The following is a 24,080-nucleotide window of genomic DNA, read 5'->3' as shown; positions in this document are numbered from 1 at the left end:
TGTAACTGCTGATCTGTTGCCTGCTCGCATAGCTTTTAGTCTTCCTTCCATTGTATGTACTACGTAGAATTCCGTCGGTCACGGCACCAAAATGTTGTGGAATGAAATGAAAGACGTCTTGATCGTATAGTGGTTTATTTGAGACTTGTTATTATCTATAGAAACAAACGAAAGTATTATGACGTCACAACAAAGTTTACGTTACATGAATTCGCGGATAATCCATGACAAGTATAGTTTTAAAGAAATCAAGATATCTTTATCATACTGCATATGCTGATACATATTGAGGAGAGCTATTCAACTTCATCTTCATTTTTGACCTCGACCTTTCCTTTGACCACCCTTTTTTCATTGTTTTTTTCATTTTTTTTTTTTTGCTCAAAGAAACTATTCCAGATAATTAGTCCCCTACCGGTGAAACCGGAGGGGACTATAGGTTTCCTTTGAGTCTGTCCGTCCGTCTGTCTGTCTGTCCCTCTGTCTGTCTGTCAGTCCGTCCCACTTGGTTTTCCGCACTTTTTTCCTAAACGCTTGCAAATATTGAGCTGATTTTTGGTATGTGAGTGTATCTTGATGAGTTACAGATCAAGTTTGCATTTCGTTCCGCTTCATTGATTTTTGACGGAATTATGGCCTTTTCAATTTTTACGGGTTTTCCGCAATTTCTTCTAAACGCCTGTAGATATTCAGCTGATTTTTGGTATGTGGCTTTACCTTGATTAGTTAAAGATCAAGTTTGCATTTCGTCCCGCTTCATTTATTTTTGACGGAATTATGGCATTTTCAATTTTAAACGGGAACGGAACCAGATTACACTTGCCGGTAGGGGACTAGTATTGCTAATGCAATACTCTCAGAATGCTTGTTTTTTTATGTAAGCTTATGCACTGATACATTATTTTGTGAGAATTAATTTATCAACTGTGTCCATTTTTCTTTTACCTCCACCTTTTCAATGACCTTTTACTTTGCTATTTATCGTGTATTTAACTAAGTTTTAAAGAAGCTATTTAAGGTGTTTTCATCAAACTACATGCACTAGTACAAATTTTCATGATGCATTACTAATTTAATTAACCCTGGACGGGGCATTCATGTACTATGGACATATTCCAGTTATTGTTATTATGCGAAAGGGTTATCTTCTAGATGTCCATGAGTAAAGAAGATTTTCACAGGTGTAATGCATTATTTAAATTTTAATTCATATATGACCAACTTACCAAACCCTGGGGTCTGAACACCCAACCCATTTTGTTAAGGTTCTAATTGTAAGCAAGCAAACATTTTCAAGTATCAAGATTGGTGCACCTGACTAGTGATAGAGGGGTCCTCGTCTAGCCATTTCTTTCCTGTCACACAATAAAAGATTAATTCCACATTTTGAAGCTTGAATAATGGGCCATGAATTTCATGTAATTTAGGTTGAAAGCTAAGTACTCATTATACTGGTAATCATGGAAACCTGCTAACTGCCCATGAGTACAGGGTTTTCAAAGAAAATATTCAAAGATGTCATTAGTTTTCAATATATGACCAACTTAGCTCCACCCTAGGGTCTGAACCAAGGATACAGGGAACAGGAATTTAGCAAAAAGTTAAATAATCATAACAAGAGGCCCATGGGCCACAATGCTCACCTGAGTTACTTTGGCCCTGCTGTTATTCACCAGACCCCCCCCCCCACCCCCCTTGTAATACTTATTGCGACCCGCTCTACCCCCGGGGCCTTGATTTGAACAATTTAGAATCTACACTACCCCAGGATGCTTCCACATAAGTTTCAGCTTTTTTGGACCAGTGGTTCTTGAGAAGAAGATTTTTAGAGATTTTGCCTATATATTTCAATGTAAAACTTTGATTCCCTATTCTGGCCCCGCCCTATCCCCGGAGGCCATGATTTGAACAATTTAGAATCTACACTATCCACGAATGCTTCCATATAAGTTTCAGCTTTTCTGAACCAGTGGTTCTTGAGAAGAAGATTTTTTTAATGACCCCACCCTATTTTTGTCTTTTCTTGATTATCTCCCCTTGTAAGGGGGGTTGGCTCTTCATTTTAAACTCCTCTTCACCCAGGGATGCTCTGTACCAACTTTGGTTAAAATTGGCTCAGTGGTTCTTGAGAAGAAGTTGAAAATGTGAAAAGTTTACAGACGGATGGACGAACGACGGACAACAGGTGATCAGAAAAGCTCACTTGAGCTTTCACCTCAGGTGAGCTAAAAATCAGGCAAACAGCTTCTTTGCTTCCTAGATGTCCACAGGTACCTTTTCAAAGATATATGACAAACTTGGCCCCATCCAGAAACCCAAACCTAAGGACTGTGGAGTTTCTAATTTCGAATGCACACTCATTGCTTATTATAATCATGCCAAAAGTTTGAGTGCTATATGTCTAGAAGTAATGAAGAAAATCTTTGAAGATTGCATTAAATTTTATGGTTTGGCCACATCCATATGGCTGCAGGGAGACAGAGACCATGAAAATCACAATTTCTGTACCTTTTATACCCACATATATGTTAATATGTACTAAAATTGGTTGAAATTGATTTAGCCATTTCAGAGAAGTTGAAAATGTCTCTACTTGTGCCCCAAATTTTACTGAAATAAGGCCAAAACTAAAGGATAGTTTTTTTGTTCTCTCACTTCTGAAAACAATGTGGGTCCACTATACCACGTATGTTCAACCTGTGCATAAAATTTGCTGATTATCAAAGATTCAAGATGCATTTATTGGTTGAACACGTAAAAACCACTGGTTTATTGACCAACCCACCAACAACAGATCTACCAGCCCAGAGGTGGAAAGCAATATGCCTTACTTATTCAACTGCAAGGGAGAAAAAAAATTACACATTAATCAAACCTACACTGTATTTAAAATTTTTAAATTTAATGGACCTGGGCCAAGATCAAAAGAACAATGTCCGATAAAAAACTAAATTCAATAGTGAAGGCAAATTGGGATAAAGCCCCAAAAGTTGTTGTTTCCAGCATATTGAGTATAATTACACAGAAGTGCATATTATTGTACATGAGATTGTATGTTATTGGTCTTTGAAATGATTCCTTTTTAATAAATAAACAAAAGAAATGCAAATGTTTACAATGTCACTAATTATAGTTATTTGTTTAATAATAAAATTTCAATCAAAATTCGTCACATATATAAATAGATTTGAAAGGGGGAGGGATCTTGAGGAAAACCATGTGAATTTACCGCGGTAAGTTTTTTGTCGGACATCAAACTTTTGATAAGTTATTAAACGACAAAGAGTTCACCACACAGAGGATTTTATTGGACTCTGATATCTCAAACATTACATTTGTGTTCTGACTTCTAGTTAATTTAATACATTCAATTTCACTTTGACTCTCCATACAACCAGTAACAGACAGATGACATATAAATTAAAACTCCAGATTTTGATGAAGTACTACAATACTTACAAATTATAAAAAACAGTGATTATATTAAAATCATTGAGGATACTAAGGGCTTAGTTACAAAATGCATCATTCTTGTGTTAAAAAAAAGAAAACAAAAATTACAGTCAGCCTACTTTGAAAAAAGTGTTATGGAAAACAAGTTGCTTTTGCCAAGTATGAATGAAACTTTGTCAGATATCTACTATAGTACAATACAAAACTACATCAAATGCCTCTCCTACTTGTGGGTGCTGACAACTAAATATTGTACTGCAGCTGTTAGTTTTTCAATAAATATAATCACAACAAATGTTATATGATTTTGACTTGTTCAACAAATAAAAAAAAGGAATAACAGTGTTTAAGACCCTTTAAATATAGCATACACACTACTAAATCTCTCACTCATTCACTTCTTTTTCTCTCTTTCTCTCTCTCTCCTCTACAGAGATCCCTATAACAAATATAGCATGTGTTACATATAGCATAATGATCATTTTACCACATCAGAAAAAAAAGAAGAAAACAATTTGCACAAATCTTATCCTGCTAATGTTTTGATGCATATCCAAACAAATGAATATATTACATAAAAAATATTTCAATACCACATGACATTGACACTTTTTGAACAGTCCACTTCAAACCAAACTTTTGACAGATAAAAAAAGCAATTATTGTAAATTAAGATATTGTTATACAAAGACAAGGAAATTCTTATTTACATAATAATATTAATACATGTACAACAAGGAATTAAATTTTCTGTCAATGTACACAATTTTTTCTAGCTGATACAATGAATTATTAGTGTACCATCATGATCAAAATAAAAATCATATATTTCATTGCAAAAACTTTGGTTGTCCAGTTTAATTTCAAAATTTGATAAATTGTAAACAACAATGCTTCCCAGAAAGGTTAAGTTTTTGCAGTTACTGTTAATTCTTTAATAAATTACGAGAGGGGGAAAACATTGTCATGACTAATACAATCTTAATAATATTAAAAGTTAGTTAAAAACAAAGAAAGCATCTGCAGGAATTTTCCAGCATAAGCTCTAATATTAAAAAGCTCAAAGCTTTTTACAACTATCATGTTGCCAAATTAACACAAATATCACCCAACATTCATACACTGTTACAGATCTTGACTTTCCAACACCTGTCCATTATCTTTTTCAACCAAAATATCTCTATCTTCCACTATATGTTACTTTTTCCATACTAACATAAAACTAGTTGAAAAAGAGAATACAGATTTTCCAAATGAACTTTTCAACTTTATCAGACATGCTTGAATATCATGAGCATTCTGTTCATTCTATCACATAAATTTTCTTAATTCATTCAAGAATTCTTTTTCTCATCATGTGTTACTTTAGCGGCCTGCAGTGGCAGCTGCTGTTGCTGTTGACTGAGCAACTTGTGCTGCTTTTTGTTTCAACATTGTCCAGTCAAATGTGTAATCATACTGATAATTCAGGGTTCGGAAGAGAATTCGGAATAGTTGCCGCAGGTACATGTAATCAGGAGCCTCTTCAAAGCGCAGTCCACGGCAATAGTTTAGATACATGGCAAACTCTGCAGGGAAACCTTTGCACAGAACTTCTACAGGTGTGGACATCTTTTTCTCACTGATTTTTTCATACTTTTGTTTCTTTGTGTTGGCTTTAAGTCCTTGCCATGGTAAACTTCCACGGTTGAAGTACATCAAAACGTATCCAAGGGATTCCATGTCATCTCTTCGGCTTTGTTCAATTCCTAAATGTGCATTGATACTTGCATACCGGGCAGTTCCAGTGAGATTTTTGTCTTCTCTGTACGCGATGTGGGTGCGTGTTCGGCTATCTCTGTACTTTTTGGCCAATCCAAAGTCAATAAGGAAAACCTTGTTGCAATGGCGACCTATTCCCATGAGAAAGTTGTCAGGCTTGATATCCCTGTGGATGAAATTCTTGTTGTGGACATACTCAATTCGGCCTATCATTTGATCAGCAAGCATTAAAACGGTTTTCATTGTGAATCTTCGAGAACAGAAGTTGAAAAGGTCTTCAAGACTTGGCCCCAAGAGATCCATCACAAGGATATTGTAATCTTTTTCTTGCCCATACCAACGAATATGAGGAATTCCCACACCACCCTGAAGAATCTTATAGAGTTTACTTTCATACAGTAATTGGGGGTGTCGAGCTTTTGTTGATTCAAGCTTTACAGCTACCTCTTCTCCGTTTGTTATGTTGATACCAAGATAAATGTCTCCAAAAGACCCACTGCCTATTTTTCTTACCAAACGATACTTTCCTCCTACCAGGAACTCGCTTTTCTGATTTGATCCGCCAGCGCTTTCCATCATGAAGAAATTTATCACAATACTTCTATTACAAAGTCTTGAAAATGGGAAGAATTTTTGTCCCAAAATATGGTAATCTTTTAGTTTGGCTCGGTTGCCATTTTGAGAGGGCTTGTCGTTGTCGTCGCAATAGATTACCCACAATTCCAATTCCCACTCGACGAGCTCAGACTTGAACTACGCATGTGTAACCGGAAACGTTGACATCTAATTTAAACTTCCTGTGTGAAGAAAGATGATGTGATAGGCTGGTAGTGAATCATTGCTTTTACTGTTGACGATAGGTCTTGCCGAGAAATCAAGGAAAATGAAGCGACCTGTTGTCGTGCCTCGTCAGGAATCTCTCATGTATCCAATTGTAAAAAATCCTTTCGTGCATAATCTACAATTTACTACTCTAGATATCGTTAGGGTAAGTTCTGCTTCATTGTTTTCATTGACGTTTCCAGTTTTTAATGCATAATATTTATTTGAATGGCAGCATTAAAATAAAAAGAAGTTAACGTTTTTAACATAATTGTGGAAATTGTTACAAAGCTCTGTTATGTGTTATTTTGACTTCATTCCTGCATGTCCCAAAAAAAAAAAAAAAAAGATTCTATAAAGTTATGGCTTTTCAAATGGTCAGTTTGGCTTGATATTTCTTTCTGGGCAATATCAAACTGTAGTAACTATTGCTTAGTTGCACAGCTGGCTCCAACTATGGCATCCATTGTATTTGTTTATATTGTGCAAGTTATAATTTCTGATATCACAATATTAAATATGTGCACACACATTGTCCCTCGATCCTGTTAACATTACATCAAAACGAATTAAAACAATAATTTATAAATCATATGCATTTGCATAAATATATAACAGAGATAGAAAGAAGAGATAATAATGTTTGATATAAGACTGCTAAAGGATTTGGTGGAAGACATGATGGTTTTTGACACTTCCTTGTTCAAAGATATTTCCAGCAAGATGGTAAAAAGCATGTTCCATAATACAAAAAACTTCCATCTTTGATACTGAGTTGGCTTTCTTGGTGGGGTTTATACATATGCAGTGTTTGTAAAAAAAAATTATGTTGAAGTTGTTGGATAATTCTATCAACACATTTATAAATATTTAGTTACCATGGGTCCAGTGGTCAACTTCTCTGTGTAGATTAACATGTATGCTACTCAACTTGAGGATATTGATGATTCAGGAAACATTCATCCTTTGAAGTATTTATTATGTAAAATGCAGGAAGGTATTTGTTAGCCAAAACAGTATGGTGATAAAATCTGTTAATTGACATAAGGAAATATATTAAAAAGGAATTTTACTGATTCTTAAGATAAAAACATAACTACAGATGTACCAGTGAAGGTTTTATCCTGTTCATGGCATACTTTTGATTGTAGTCTTTATTGAAATTATTGCCACAGTGTAGACTCACTAGGTTTCTTCATTTTTTTTAGATGATGTACATTTTACAACATTTCATTAATTTTTTATTATAAGCAATGAATTTCATTATTAATATATACTGTATGTGAATGAATTTTTCAGATTGTGATTATGTCTGTCACTATAGCACCTGTTAGACTGGTATCCTTGGCCCTGCTATTTGGACTTGCCTGGTTACTAGCAAAAATTTCATTGGCTTGTAGAACACCAGAAGAAAAACAGAAACCGTTAGAAGGATGGAGAAAGTAAGTATATATTATTAATTCCAGTTAAGTGTGTCGTTTTGCATTACGTCACAACCTATGATGACAGCTGCGCTCAAGGTAAATGTTAGACGCCTCCTAACCGCAAGCTTTATAACTGGAAGTTTCTTCTTATCCCTGATTGGTAGCTGGTGCAACAGACTATTTCCGCGTCAATGTTGATAAAATGAGTTGACCAATCACGCAGCGGGGGCGTGAATTGTTTACGCTGGGTGCATCTGTCGAAAAAGATTGTGACGTAATGCGAAACGGCACACTTAACTGGAATTAATAATATTAATAACACATCTGAAATTAAAAACATTGAATACAATCTTAATACATGTGATAATATTTTGCTGAAGTAAATTTCAAGCTTTATCTTTGAAATGTTTAAAACAAAAACTCTCTGTGTGTCAGTATGATCATTAAAAATAAAATAGCCCAAATAAATGTAAAAATATTTCTTCAATTGTTGGGATCCTTACAAATTAACAAATTACTTAGGCAGGCTAATATAAATTGTGTCAATATATGAAATATTACTATATAAAAAAAAAAGTATTTTATTTAAGCAGTCAGTAGCAAAATGAAATCTTACTTTTCATCACTCCAGATGATTTTGAGCACTTTTTATTCTGTAATTAATGCATTTTATTTGTTTGAATAATGTTTTATTTTAATATTAGGTTATGTTGTGCCTCAGTGATATATAAATTGAAGTATGCAAATGTTTTGTTATTTTATTGAAGTAGTATGAAAAAATATACATTGAAAAGTTGGACTGCATGCACAAAACTGTTCTCTTATACCCAGAATTCTTTTTTTATTGTTAATTTAGAATGTACACACTGATTTATAAGGGCGAAACGATTACATGTGTATTAAAATGGTGACATTTCAGTTAATTGCTCTAAACTTTTAGGAAATGAATAAACATGTACACACAGGTTTATCCTGTGAATTAAAATTAAATCTATTTCTTATTACTATCATGCTGTTTTTCCTCATATTTTTCAGTGAAAACACATTATTCATTAATTAATGATCTCTACTGATAATTAAAACATTTAGATGGACTGAACTCAATTGAACCCAATATGTCTAACATTATTTAATTACGATTTTCAATCCATTATTTATAATGATTATGATTTATACATATTTCAATATATAAATTTTAAAATTATTGATATTTGTAGTTGTTTTTTTTATTATTATTATTATCAAGACATTACGAATTTTCCTGGGAATCAACGTTGAATTGAATCTCAAAGTGTTAACCTGGATTTGATAGTGCTGTTCTATAACACTTTATTTGGATATGTGGGCAGAGAAGACATTGAATTGACGGGTGTTTTAGAGTGATTCAGTTCAATTCTTTTTATTCACAATGTAAAACATAATAATTATAGAGTAAAAAAATTCATACATGCAACCCCCCAAAAATGTTAATTTCATAAATTCTCTATATTTGAAAAGTTTGTAGCCCTATAATTCAACACAATATAATTTCCTATTTAAATGAAACTGTTTTGTTTACTGCTGTTCATTTAAATATTTTAAATTTTCAGTAAGCGTTTCACCTGATTAAGTTACTTTTATCACATGTTTACTCCTTTATACAGTGGATATAGCTTACAGGATATTGTTTTCATATCCAGTGTTGTGACATCACAATGGTTTTTGCATGAATTTGATCAAGTCAAATATTGTGGATTTACATATATATAAAACACTTTTTGGGAGTTGAACTATGTTCAATCTCCCTGGTCATCACAGGCTTTCTAAGCGCAGTAATTTGTATTGATTATATAGTGGCCTTCCGTGGGGCTTCTGTGTCGACCAATTTACTCCTATGATATTCAATGTAAACTTGCATAAACGTCCGCCATAAAATAGTCCATTTCAATTTTCTGAATTTATCTAATTTTGATAAATGATATGAAACTAAATACAATTGAATTTCATTTAACTTAATTTGAATACTATATTTTGATTAAATTAAAATTGATTTATACAGAACTAAAAAAAAATGTTGAAAATTGTCGTCACAAACCTCCTTTGCAGCACAAACAGCGGCACCTATAAACAATGAGAGGGAAATTAACGACAACTCTGCACATGTGACTATATGACTGCGCGAAACCTCTTTGCATTGACTGACGCGTGGTAAAAATTATTTCACAATCAAAGTTATACCTTTTTTTAGCCATAAATATTCGAAGTTTTCAACAATATTTATTTGGTAATACAATAAACATCAAAAGAATAAACAAATTACATTGATTTGGCTATAATTGAACAATTGTTCGTTTAATATTGAATCCTAACACGTTTAACATCGAAGAGGAAGAAAATCGAAGAGAAGGTGATTAACTTACACAGAAAGATAAAACTTTAAGATAAATTACTAGATTAAGCTTTTTGAGTTTTCAAGTTGTTTTCATGTGGCATAAAATTTATAAGCATTTCACATATGAAATTCTTGATAAAATAAGTCGGAACAGCCAGGTCTGACATTCGAACTACATGTACGTATGTAAATTTTAAGTGGGAAAAACAACCAATTATAACCGTTTACGTTAGATCATCTAACAAGCTGAAACTTTTTAGGTCACCTGAGTCACTCAGGTGACCTATTGCTATCTGTTTTCGTCCGTCGTCGTCCGTCGTGCGTCGTGTGTTAACATTTGAACATTTTCAGCTTCTTCTCTGAAACCGCTGAACCAATTTCAGCCAATTTTTGCATGTGGCATCTATGTGTGAAGGGGAACAAACTTTGTGAATTTCATGGTCCCTGCCCCCCTGGGGCCTGAGGGGTGGGGCTAAAACCATCACAATTAATGCAATCTTTAAAAATCTTCTTCTTTACTCCTGGACATCAAGCAGTCAAACTGTTGACATGATTGTAATAAGCATTGAGCCCTCTACCAAATTTGTGAAATTCATGGCCCCAGGGTCAGGGGTTCTGGTGCTAGGGCGGGGCTATATAGATCATATAGTGAAAGTGCATTATTTCTTTGAAAATCTTCTTCTCTACTCCTGGGTATTATTGAAACAAATTGAATACATAGTTATGATAAGCAAGGGTGACTCTACCAAAATTGTGAAATTCATGGCCCCAGGGTCAGGGGTTCTGGTGCTGGGGGGGGGGGGGGGGCTCTATAGATCATATAGTGAAAGTGCATTATTTCTTTGAAAATCTTCTTCTCTACTCCTTGGTATTATTGAAACAAATTAAATACATAGTTATGATAAGCAAGAGTGACTCTACCAAAATTGTGAAATTCATAGCCCCAGGGTAAGGGGTTCTGGTGCTGGGGGGGGGGGGGGGGCTCTATAGATCATATAGTGAAAGTGCATTATTTCTTTGAAAATCTTCTTCTATACTCCTGGGTATTATTTAAACAAATTAAATACATAGTTATGATAAGCAAGAGTAACTCTACCAAAATTGTGAATTTCATGGCCCCTGGGTCAGGGGTTCTGATGTTAGGGCGGGGCTCTATTTATTATATAGTGAAAATGCATTAATGCTTTAAAAATCTTCTTCTCTGCTTCTGGGTATTATTTAAACAAACTAAGTACATTATTATGATAAGCAAGGACACCTCTTCCAAAATTGTGAAAGTCATAGCCCCAGGGACAGGGGTTCTTGTGATAGGGTGGGGCTATATAGCTCCTACAGTGAAGGTGAATTATTTCTTTGAAAATCTTCTTCTCTGCCCCTGGGTACTATTTAAACAAACTATGTACATTGTTATGATATGCAAGGATGCCTCTTCTAAAATTGTGAATTTCATGGCCCCAGGGTCAAGGGTCCTGGTCAAAAGGTGGGGGGGGGCTCTATTGATTATATAGTGAAAAATCAAAATTTCTTTGAAAATATTCTTTTCTGCTTCTGGTTAAAAAGCAAAGAAGCTAAGTATATAGTTATGATGAGCAAGAGTGCTTCTTTCAGAGTAGTGAATTGCATGACCCCTGGGTCAGATGTGCTGGTATAAGGGTGGGGCTGTTGATAATGTAGTGAAAATGCATTAATTCTATTAAATAATCCTGTCTGCTCCTTAATGTTAAGCAAAGTGATAACTTATGATGAGCAAACTTGAAACTTCTGGTCCCAGGGTGAGAGGCTCTGGTGTTTCTCAGTGGTGAAGGGGGGGGGGGGGGGGGAGAGGCTCTATTGATAATATAGTGAATCTGTAGTGAAAATGCATTATTTCTTTAAAAATCTTCTCTGCACTTGGGCATATCAGAGGCAAAAAGTGTAACAGTTGTAATAAGGTAGGGTATTTTTACCAGATTTTTGAACATATGGACCATTTGGTCAAGTGTTCTGGTCCTAGCCAGGGCTCAATTAATTTGCATTCTACTGAGAGGAGTTATTCCCCTTTGCCGTTTACTTTTGATAATTAATCATTGTAAATAATGTACTTGAAAAATTAATAGAATAAGAGAATTATGCAAGAATTTTTATTGTATAATACAAAAAGTATTTTCATAGTTTTAATGATCATGTGGACTTGTAAGTAATAGATAAATAAAAATGAGACAAAAATAACTTGTCTTATTAAATGTTCATCAAAGACCAAGAGAGGCCAATGTAAGAGATTACAACAAGGAATTAAAATAGTACAAAAGCACTGACAGTTTGTTAATATACTGTATGGTGATAGTGATAAATGGGGAACAGATTAGAACCTAATCTATGAACTGTTAATGAATAGTAGACTAATTATTTTGTTGATCCTGATCACCCTATTTTTCTTGCTTTTGGGCAACAAAGCTTCACCTTTCATTTCATTTTAATACTCTATGGATCCTCTAAATTGTTGTATTCTACTCAGGTGACCGTTAAGGCCCTTGGGCCTCTTGTTTTATTGTTATTTTTCAAAGTTCCAAACAATTAATAGTCATGTGATGAAGGAAATAAACCATGGCAAAATCTTGCAAATATTTCACCTATGCTTCTAAGTATATTAGGACAGATACAAATGTAAAGTCTATACAACTGTAAATGAATTTACTGTGCAGTGATTTTCGGAGCAGAGTTGTCAAAATTTTTGAATCACTGTCAGACATTTGGTCTGACAAAGTCAAATGATCTGTTTGACTGGACAAAGTTTTGTCAGACCAGATACATGCATCTTATTTTGTACGCTGAATTGCTGATAAAGGGAAAAAATAATAGCACTAAAATAAGATGCCTTTTAAGTTTTATGATATTCGATCTCACAAAAAGTCCTATCTTATGATACAGAGTCTCTAATCAGAGACATGCTTTAACAATTTTGATCGACAATCGTCACCATACGGACGATTTCGGTGTTTTGTGGTCCTTACCTAGGCACAGCGTTTCAGAATTTGCATCACGTTCAATGTTTTAAACGGTCGTTTGGACCACTGTTTTCTTGTACGTTATCGGTCCAGAAAATTCCTTATCGACCTTGCCGACAAGACTGAGTGTTTTTGATAACTCTGCAGATAAGAATTACTTATAAAGAAAGAAGTAAATGTGTGACAATTTCAGATGACATTAATTTTTAATCCTCAATTTCATGAATTTATCGGCATTCAGTGGGTCACGTGTACAACACTAGTACTGGACTTGAAAAATGTGTGTTACATTAATTAATGCATTTCAACATGTCTGCATATAAAAGTGTATTGCAGTAGTACGTCATCATTGAAAAAATGTTTCATTTGATTTTATTAATAAAAACAATTAAAATGAATGAATGCATGCGTGTGCGGATACAATGGCTTATTAAGACCAGTGATCGATATGCGAGAAAGATCGATCCTCATAATTACAACAGTTTTATTTCTTGCAGTAGCTAGTTAAACTACGTCTGATTTTTAATTAAAAAAATCAAAACAGATTCAAGTCGATCGTTTTAATTCATTGAAAGTTTGAAAAACTTGTCCAGCTCAGCTACATGTAAATAGTATACCTGAAATTCAATTACATTGAAATTTGTATCAAATCAAAATCACAAATAGTAAATGTCACTCGCGTTGCACAGTTGTTCAACTTCGTTTGCTCTAGAGATTCAAAGTAAGGTGTTAATCATTACGTCGTGGGTTCGAATCCAACTGCGGTATGCATTTAGAAACGGACCCTTCGGATTAGACCGTATAAACCGAGATCCCATTTCGCAGTAGGTGCTGGCACCCCCCAAAAAATCCCTCACTGCTCAATGGTTCTGAGTGTCCTGTATAGGTAAAAATTTGCAGCCCTAGCCTCCATTGGCAAGTGGTAGTGTCTCTTCATGAGTAAAAATTCTCGAAGAGATGTAAAACAAGCAAACAAAAGGCAAAGTATTCAGAGATACTTACTTCTATATAGAAATTTCTTGACATGAAATTAAAAATTATGGGATTTAAAAAAAATACATAATGATTGAGTTATAAAGATAAAAACATTTTGATAGAAAAATTAAATACAAAAATTCTATAAAAATTAATTATTGTGTCCGAAAAGAACCAGTTATACCCAAAAGATAATATCAACTTCTTGTTCCAATCAGAGGAAGAAAAAAATGACGATTTAGTGTCTGGTGATGGTAACATTGAAAATAAAGTGCCAGTTGGTTGTTGGCACCAAGGATCTTGTATATATTAGAAGAGAGTAGGGAGGGCTTTGTGCTTCAAATGCTTTCATAGGTATTTTAAATAGATTATCAATGTCCGAAAAAGTAAAGAAAGGAGCCCAGAAGATAAAGATTTTATTTTCAGAAATTGGGATGAGCTGTATCAGCATGTCCATTAATATTTTACAGATTCATATACTACTTCCAAATGATTTAAAAAAGTTACGTTTGTTTTGAGAAAACTTTGCTGCAATAGAACCATTAGAATGCAAACCATTCAAAGTTGTGTTGATTCAGTTTGCTTAACAAATTAAGACCGCGGAACATTAACTGGCAAAATTGGAAATATGCAACTTACGTCATCTCCATCTGTTACCGTCAAAATGTTAAACGATAAACAATGAAATGGGTGGGTACAATTTGACACGGACGTCCGAGAAAACATTGGATTGAAATTCTAGTTTGAAATTCATTTTCAATCCACCTCAGCTACGCAAGAACGTACGGTGTTACTGATTGACCAAGAAGACAAATAATTTCAATTTTGGAATAGTTTGAAATTTATATAAATCAGAATTTTCTGTCCAGTGTATTTAAAGAAATATAATGGGACAAATATTTGATTTCTGTTTGGTATGTGAATGTGTGTGCTGGGAGGGAGGGGGCTGAACGATCTTGGAATAAATATGAAAATTTTCTTTTAAATTGACATCCCCTCCCTGCTTTTGTTTGTCAAACAGTTTTCAGTGAAGACAAAACTAAAAAAAAAAAGCTTTGTCATCCTAGAAATAAATATCTTCTATCATGTGGAGACATGATCTGACTCGACAATTTTTGAGCCCCCCCTCCCCTTCTAGAATAAAATGGTCGTCCCCTGAAAAAGTAATCTCTGTCTTCTTTTACTTTTACGTATCCTTAAAATTATATGCTAAAGTACTCATATAAATATGAATGTCAAACAACATGTATTTGGGAATTGAAATTATTTGTCTTTCGGATCATACATTCACACTTTAGGTTTGAAAACAGCTCAGGTGGATTGAAAATGAATTTCAAACTAGAATTTCAATCCAGTGTTTTCTCGGACGTCCGTGTTGAATTGTACCCGCCCATTTCATTGTCTCTCATTAAACATTCTGATTGTAACAGATGGAAATTTAAATGACGTAAGCTGCATATTTCTAATTTCGCCAGTTAATGTTCTGCACTCTTATATTATATGGATTCTATGTGAGAATTGGCTAAAAATTAATTTGGTATATTTAATGAATTAAATAAATTGGGATTTAAGTTGAATGTATGTGTACAGGAAAAAATCTTCATATTTGCAAAACAATGTTATTAATATTGTGTAGATTTAGAGACCCCTCAGAGTTTGATATCGCCATATTAATTTATGCTGACACATTTTTTTTTCATGACAGGCACGTAGCATAGGGGAGGGGGGAGGGGTCTGCCCCCTTTTTTTCCAATCATGAAATTTATAAAAAAAATTAATATTGTAAATGTTCATTGAAAGTCCGTCCCCCTACTGTTTGTTGCAGAATATTCAAATAGGGGTGATGTAGTAGTGTATGAGTAAAATTTGATACTGAAAGAAGTTTGAAACCTATCCCCACACCCAAAAAATAGAATTTTCGAGCCCCCCCCCCTTTCAAAAACGATGCTACGTCCCTGCATGGGAATATTAAGTGGTAAAAGTTTTTGAAAATCTGAATAAGAACAACACGGTTAAAGTCATTAAAGTTACTCAGGTGAGTATTGTGGCCCATGATCTTCGTTATTCAAATGTTTTTGAAATTATTTCTTATGTTTGATGTTGTATCTCTATCAAATCTGCAATAGTTGACTTGTATCTAAAGCATGAAAAAATGTTCCGATATTATAGCTCCTTTACTTCCTGTTAAATCTTTCACATTACAATGTTCAACTCCCATGAGTACTTTCAGTACTTTGATTAACAGTGTAAATCATGTAAATAGCTATGTGTAAAACATGTGATAAAAAGAATCTCCATGGTTTGTGGTTAGATATGATTTTTTATCCAACTTGTGTGCTTTTATCCCTTTGCCAAGGCATGGGGCTAAAAACACACAACTCATTGAATAAAAAAATCATGTCCAACAACAAACCATGGGAGATTCTATATATATTTCTATCAATTAATAAACATATAATCCAGCCTTTCTCCACTATAATCTTGAGTTATATAGATCTATTGCTATATAGATGTCTATGTATGTTATGCTACTGTATATTCTAAACTTTGGCAGAATCCAGAATGCATGCATATCATTACAATTTATATATCTCAGTTGAGTAGAATATTCAATATATCCATTCATTTTTCAATGATATCTTAACTGAGTAGAATATTCAATATCCCTTCATCTTTCAATGATTACACTCCACAGTTGTTTACCTTATTTAACTCAAGAAAGACATTGCTTGCATTTTATTTGTAACAGAAACCCCAAATGTAACATATCACATTAACCTAAAATGATGTAACACTGAACTCTTTGACAAAGTAGATATATAAAAAAATTTTTTTTAATCATAGGGGCGGAACAGCTAAAGTCGGACAACATCGAATGTCGGACACTCTTCTTTTTCAGAATAAAATCATTACTATATTTAGTGTCGTTTGTATTTTTCTTAAGCATGTGTTAAGTATCTCTGTTTACAGGGTGTTATTGGTTGTTTCATTCAAATGTAAGTCATGAAAATGTTTGAAATAACCTCTAAAATTCGTCGGGTACATACGCATCTCACGGATCCGGATAAAAACTCGCATGCACAACACATAGTGATCCTTGGCGAAATCTTCAGTTTGCTGTCTGTATTCTGTGATTGCTAATATATTTTGTAATTAAAGCATACTTTTACATGATAAATATTAACTATTCCCTTAATAATAATAATTTGGTGGATATTTATTTATAAAAACCATTAAAATTAAACTGTCCGACTTTACATTCTGGGTCATTTAAAGTCGGACAGAGGAGAATTTAAAGTCGGACAACACACAATACATTGTTTTTTAATTGTCAATTTTCTTAAAAACTAGAACAATTTATTAACATTTCGAAAAAAAAATTTAAAAATACGGTATGGGATGGGATTTGAACCCGGAACCTTATTATGTAATATAATTTACCGGTAATTTAAGAGTATTTTCGCTTTTGCAATTCAAATTCTGCATGCTGATTCCCTGCAACTTTTAGGAAGGAAGAAATAAAAAAAGATACATCTACCTAAAGAAATTTTCATTTCAGAAAAACAATGAAAAACACCTATAAAACCAAAAAACATCTCGAAGAATTTTAACAGAGAAATGAGAAATATTGGAACTGAGGAAAATAAAAGAAGAAAAGGCCGCGAAAAAGTCTAAAAAAAAAAATCAACACAAATATTTTTTTTCACGGCTTTATTTTAGTTTCATGTTTATAACTCGGCACTCAGTTTCATTGTTTATTTTGAAAAAAAAGAACTTTCCTTGTTGAAAAATAAAATTAGTTCCATAGATTACTGATTCCACTTTAAAGATTGAGGGATATATAGTTTTCTCCTTTCCGGCTATCTGTCTTATAATCATTATATAATAAAATGGGTTTAATTTTGGAAACAATTTAAACCTTAAAATTTATTCACACAATAACGCATTGGTTTATAGATCGCAAGATACTATATGTTCATTTAAATTTCTTGGTCTAAATGGAAAGTTTATCTAAATAATCCATACAATGACTACTAAGTTTATTACGTAATAATCACTTAAATGTTCACGAAGTTTGCCCAGGCACGTAGTATCGTATTTGAAAGTGGGGGGAGGGGGCAGCCAAATGAAAAAAAAAATCAACTTACCTGAAGAAAAAAAATGACGAGCAAAAAAAAAAAAAAAAAAAAAAAAAAAAGGAGGGGGGTAATTGTCCAAATTCAAAAATCCTATTTCGGGGGTTAGTTGGAGGGTTCCAACTTCTTTCAAAACCAAATTTTATTCATACATTACCAGATTACCCTGATTTGACTATACTGCAACAAAAAAAGGTGGTGGTGGGGCAACCAGCCTTTCATTGAAAATTTTCAATGGTGAAAAGTAATGCTTGGGAAAAAAGTGAGCCCCCCCCCCCCCCCCCCCCCCCCCCCTACGTGTCCTACTCTCTAACTATGATTTAGCCTTAAAAAAAATGAAGAAAATTGGACTTTAAATGTCGAAACCAGTATGTGTCCGACTTAAAATTCTACATGTCCGACTTTCACTGTCGATGTCCGACTTTATCAGCCCTTTCCCTGACCGTGTTTGGTTTTGATTTATAACATTACAAAGCTTTTAACCAATGAAAATTAAGAATAGAAAGAGGGTAAAAAAATCATTTTATGTGATGTAAAAGTTTCCGGTTATATGTGAAGAGTTTGGAGCGTTTACCAAAGGTGCAGACGAGGGGGTCCGAAAAACCGTCCGACTTTCGCTGCCTCTCCCCTACCATTACTTTTTCTCAAGTCATAAAATTACGTACTTTGATTGCACATGATAAATAAGATACCTCTATTTGGTAGTTCATCCTTGCCGTATGCAGATTAAAAATTATCATTTGTACATGTTATTGAGTGATATAAACACAAATTAATAAGCATGCACATTTATTTTTAATTTGTATTTTCTTTTTAAAAAAAAATTAAAATAAAAGCAAAACCCCCCATGCATGCATTTACCCACAGTATAAAAAAATTATTGGAGTAAATGGAATAATATGAATATATGTTATTGGCCTCACATTTGCCGTATTATAATATGTTAATAGAAAAAATAACCAATTAAAAAATATTCATAACAAAGATAAAAGATGAACATACTTGCAACTTACAATGCTAACCTATTAAAAAATATTCATAACAAAGACAAAAGATGAACATACTTGCAACAATGCTAATACTTGGCAAATGTGAAGCTTGGCTAATATCAAGCATAATGATATAGGGCCTTTATAAAAGTACAGTACTGTCCTAATTCAATTTATATTATATCCAATATGCCTGTTATTTTGTAGCTCTTTACGCCCACTAGTGGTAATTGTGAGCCGGTGTGTATTTTTTGTCGGTGGATTTCATTGGTTGACAGTTAAAGGCGAACATCACTCGGCCAAGGAGGCCCCCATTATAGTTCTTGCACCTCATTCCTCATTTTTAGATGCCCTTGCCATCGTCTATCTTAATTTGTCCACAGTTGTTGCCAAACAGGAAACCGCTCTTGCGCCAATCATCGGAAGTATGTTTTTTTTTTAAGTTTTCAAAATTCCTGGGTATGTTTCACTTCCATTTTTTTTTTTTTTGGACTCCAAATGTGGAAAATTTTGGAAGTTTATTGTTGTTGAAAGTGGGCTAAAATTTTTAGAAGTCCTTTGTGTAGTTGTACATAAGAATGATGAGATATTTAAAAAAAAAAACAGGAAAAAACCCAATATTTCATCTTTAACGACCTTTCGTAAAATGTTGCAAGCCTGTTATTGTATGTGTACATATATATATATATATATATATATATATATATATATATATATATATATATATATATATATAGTTTTTGAAAATTTATCATTGCACAAATTTCCCTGTCATTAAATAACTGAAAATATGTAACATATCTAAGTCAGTAGGAGTTGTTTCCCTTGAAAACATTGACATTTAATGATTTAATATAATTTCTTTATTGAATATTTAGAATTTAAATATATAGGCATTTTACAAGTTAAATAAATGAATCATACTGTAACATGTGCAGCAAATATATCCTTTTCATATAGGGCCTACCATAGGTATATGTATTGTATCATTTTTGCAATCGGTAATGTTCAAGGGAGACAACTCATGGAAATTTTAAAACCTTTAAAGAACATCACTTAGTTAAGGATGCATGAGGTTCCCTTGCTCACATGTAGAAAGCATACGCAAAACATAGCAAAGAGCACATTGTTCAGATATTAATGTTAGAAATTGTGAAAAATAGATATTGAATAATGGGTAATTTATGCTGTTGTCAATTGGTTATGGAAATTAATGTTTCTGTCAAAAATTAAAAAAAAAAATGCAAGACATTCAGATCATAATATCTTTACATTCTAAATTGAATGGCTAAAATTGCAAATGCAAAAACCAAAGTGCCATTTTTAGAGGATCAAATTTGAAAAAATTTCAAGAAGCAGACACAACCCATTATATTGTATTTTTTTCATGTTTCTATTAAAATTTCAATAGATGTGATGTATTCCTTTGTGATGTGAATTTTGGAGCTTTTTTTTTTCTTTTGCAAATCTCATTTGCATGTCGCAGCAAAGAGAGCCATATTCCTATTGATTTTGGGAATAGCAGTAGTCATATTTAATTGTAATATTTGCATTTAAGGTTAACTGTGCTCTAGTAGCTTTGTGATGTTTTCGTTTGCTACTAACCTTAATTTCCCCCCTAACCTGAAGTGCTATATTAACAAAACCAATCTTTGTTCATTGTTATGGCATATGAAAATCATGCAGTCTTTAAACTTTTCAATGTATTGTTATGCCAAAAAAAGAAAAAAATGCACTTATATTGGTTCTTTTTTCAAAAATTGGGAGACAGAGAGTTTGAGAATGATTATCATGTTTTTCTAAGTCATTTTAATTATCAAGATTTATTCTAGCCAGTGCTTTATAAAAATAAACATAGATTCCAAAAAACTTAAAAAGAAAATAGAGTTTGAACAGGACCAGTACAGATTTTTTTTATTGAAAAAAAATATTGCAGAGTGAAACATTTCATTTTGGATTTAGAAAATAAAAAGATTAATGTTTTTATTAATGTTATGTCATAATTTTAAGATGGAGACAAAAAAAATGAAAATAGAAAAGATGATTCTTATTCTCAACTATGTTTGCTCTTGCATGTTAAATAGATATTGTACTTTTTCTTGTCCTTTTTGATCAGGTTCTTGATGAGACCAATGATAATGGTGGGGAGAGCTGGTATATTTTGTTCAAGTTTCCATAACGTTAAGATTAAAGGTCAACCATCAACCGCCAAGGAAGCACCCCTCCTGATAGTGGCCCCCCATTCCAGTTTTTTCGATAGTCTTGTATTATTTTATTGTTCGGAATTTCCATCAGTGGTGTCTAAGAAGGAAATCTCCTCCCTTTTCTTAGTGGGAAGTACGTATTGCCGTTCTGTGGTGAATTAAAAAATCTAATGTGTTTATTGCATGTTTAACCAAATATTTAACTCTGTTTTGGAGAGTTTGTGATATTTAAGAAGTTTTAAGATGTTTTTATCACTCAGTTTACTTAGTTTGATTAAAAATTTTCCAGTTGAATTACAAATAATACAATGACACAAATTTATATTGACAGTATACTCTCCAGTAGCATATAAACTCAATATTATACATTCAGGTTTAAATAATCTGCACATTGTATTACTGGGACATAATTATATGGTACTTTAACATTATATATATAGCCCAAGATGTACTTAAGCTTGAAATTTGAATTACCCAAGAACATGGAAACTCAAAACTCTTAAATTAGGATAAGCCATCTTGACAATGCTATGTATTACATGGACTTGCATCCCTTGAATTTAGTGAAGAGAAATACTGTACCTAATTCTGAATGTTGTATTCATAGTGTATTCTCTTTTGATATGCCGGTATAACCTAAGTACTTGATGGGGGGGGGGGGGGGGAGTAGGCAACTTAGTATATCTGGGTCTTTTACGTATATATTTAATTTTGTGTTTTTATGTACACTGTGTTTCACAGGAAACTTATGAGGATTAGGTAGTTAGCAATATGGTAGGTTTTCCTTTACAGTTAAAAGATAGCTCATTGGGTTATATCCTGTTGATTTATAATGGGTAACATTAACGGAATGTGAGAAGATCATCAAACTCTTGGTTCACTTGAGGTTACCTTATCCATGTAACTTGAGGATGTTAATGTTGAAAGGAAATGTAATTTTAGTACACTACACTGATCTTCCTTAAGTAAGTTTTAAAGAAATTAAACAAAAGAATAATAATAAAGGTTTATATAACCTTAGAGTGAATGTAAAGCTAGCTTGGTTTTAGACCCTGCATCTAGAATTTTGAAATTGAGTTTAAAAAAATTTCCTCCTAGGATAGTCATTGTGAAGTACATATAATTTATAAACATATCCACATAATTTTTTCAAAAAAAGTATTTTCAATTTCTTGGACACTAATTAGACATAAAATACCATGGCTAATTGAACCCCCCCCCCCCCCCATCCCCAAGATTTTGTTTACCATCCTATTCTTATTCATGGAGGTTGTTAAGTAGGCCAGAGCTTCAAAAAGATGCAATTTTATTGTTTTGTTTTTTGGTTTTTTGGTTTGTTTGTTTTTTTTTGCCATTTTACATGTAGAGAGACCAGGGTTTAGAAATGCTTGGTAGATTAACCTCCAGGCCCCATAGGAAAATCAAATAACCCTGCATGGTTGTTGTTTGTAAAGGAAATAGCATGTCATGTAACACTATAGCCCTGCACCTGTATTCATAGTTACTGATTTGGGGAATGCATGCTGGGAAGGGACAAAGAACATGGAAATCCATTTTAATTTTAATAATATTTCAGAGATGAAACTTAAAATCAGGAGCTTGTGAACAAGTCTAAGCTTGTTCATGATGAAGTATTTAAACCCTTCCAGTAGCATTGTTACTATAGTATTTTACACACACTTAAATTGATTGTTAATTGTAAATGATAAAAATATAGGGGGATGCTTTAACATGTTTATATGGTACTGAGAACAAAAATCATATATGACAGTCTTATGAAGAAATGTGTTTTCTTGAAGTGAATCAAATTGTGTCTGGAGAGCCAAATTTTGTTACTAACTAATGCTGTTATTATTTTTCTCAGTGAAAATGTTTTGTTGTTAATGGTTACAGATAATGATTGCAAGTAATTGCTAGGTTTTTAACATCATCAGTGAGACAAATACCTCTTTTAGAAGTCAAAAGAAGTCAAATTATTGATGTTTATTGCAATCATAGTAAACAATATGTATGCAGTTCAAATATCCTTTCATGCAATAACAAAAGTATGTTTTATATAATTATATTTGTATCTAATTAGCTCTCATAGAGTATACACAGCCAGTGCTAGTCAAAAGAGAGGATCCCAATTCCAGAACCAACACAATCAAGGAAATTCACAGAAGAGCTCATTCTGGGGGAAAGTGGCCCCAAATCATCATCTTCCCTGAGGGAACATGTACAAATAGAAGTTGCCTTATTAATTTTAAATCTGGTAAGACACTTGTAGGAGAAGGAAAACGTGGAAGGAATCACAATATTAGTTTTACAAACTAGTGTATTATGACACTAATTGTTCAATTGTAGCATACAGTTAAACTTCAGTATTTAGACCATTAATATGTTGAATGTATGAGGTATGTTGAAGTGAGTTGGTGAACATGATTTGATTATAAATGAATACAAATCTAAACTTTGATATACTTAACTCTTGGATATTTCACAGTTACCTCGTGTTTGAGATATCAAGCTCTGCCCATACAGTATGTGGCTTTATTTGTTAATTAATGAAGTACTAAATGAATCATTGAGTAAAAAAGCATTTACATTACATCGTACTCGCAGCAGCCATGTTCTGGTGGTCTATGTTTTTCTCAGTAAATACTCTTTTCAGTTACTATATTAAATGTTATTTTTTTGGTGTGCATTATAGGTGCTTTTTATCCAGGCTCCCCTGTGCAGCCTATATGTATACGATACCCAAACCAGTTTGTAAGTTTTATTTTAATCCAAAATGTTAGAACTCCACTGTGCATTTTTAGCTCTACTGGTCAGAGACCAGAAGAGCTTATGCGATAGTAAGGTGTCCGTCGTCCGTCCGTCTGTCTGTCTGTCTGTCTGTCCGTCTGTCTGTAAACAATTTTTCAAAACGCTACTCCTCCTACAGTTATGGTCCGATTTCAATATAACTTGGCACACAAG

The 24,080-nt window shown here is 33.2% G+C and overlaps 2 protein-coding genes across 3 annotated transcripts in view; one reads left to right on the top strand and one right to left on the bottom strand.

The window, feature by feature from the left end:
- Positions 1-3,286: 3,286 nt before the first annotated feature.
- Positions 3,287-5,942, bottom strand: LOC133172340 (casein kinase I). The gene has a single exon (XM_061307205.1). The coding sequence runs from the start codon at positions 5,791-5,793 to the stop codon at positions 4,819-4,821; it is 975 nt and encodes a 324-aa protein (XP_061163189.1). The 5' UTR covers positions 5,794-5,942; the 3' UTR covers positions 3,287-4,818.
- Positions 5,943-6,027: 85 nt separating this feature from the next.
- LOC133172339 (lysophosphatidylcholine acyltransferase 2-like) overlaps positions 6,028-24,080 on the top strand; it is a 29,955-nt gene continuing 11,902 nt past the window's right edge. Inside the window, exons 1-5 of one of the 2 annotated variants that reach the window (XM_061307203.1) lie at positions 6,028-6,202; positions 7,336-7,478; positions 21,032-21,252; positions 23,200-23,373; positions 23,812-23,870. In XM_061307203.1, the coding sequence (XP_061163187.1) occupies positions 6,098-6,202; positions 7,336-7,478; positions 21,032-21,252; positions 23,200-23,373; positions 23,812-23,870 (702 nt within the window). In that variant the 5' untranslated portion in view covers positions 6,028-6,097. Of the gene's footprint in view, positions 6,203-7,335; positions 7,479-19,122; positions 19,341-21,031; positions 21,253-23,199; positions 23,374-23,811; positions 23,871-24,080 lie in introns of both variants that reach the window. The other variant, XM_061307204.1, reaches the window with a different exon arrangement.

Source organism: Saccostrea echinata, unplaced genomic scaffold (genome assembly GCF_033153115.1).
Source record: "Saccostrea echinata isolate AGI-Se365-2 ecotype Australia unplaced genomic scaffold, CSIRO_AGI_Sech_v1 ptg000054l, whole genome shotgun sequence".
NCBI classification, from domain to species: domain Eukaryota; kingdom Metazoa; phylum Mollusca; class Bivalvia; order Ostreida; family Ostreidae; genus Saccostrea; species Saccostrea echinata.
The sequence above is the reverse complement of the archived record's forward strand: the minus strand, read 5'-3'. Positions and strand labels throughout refer to the sequence as shown.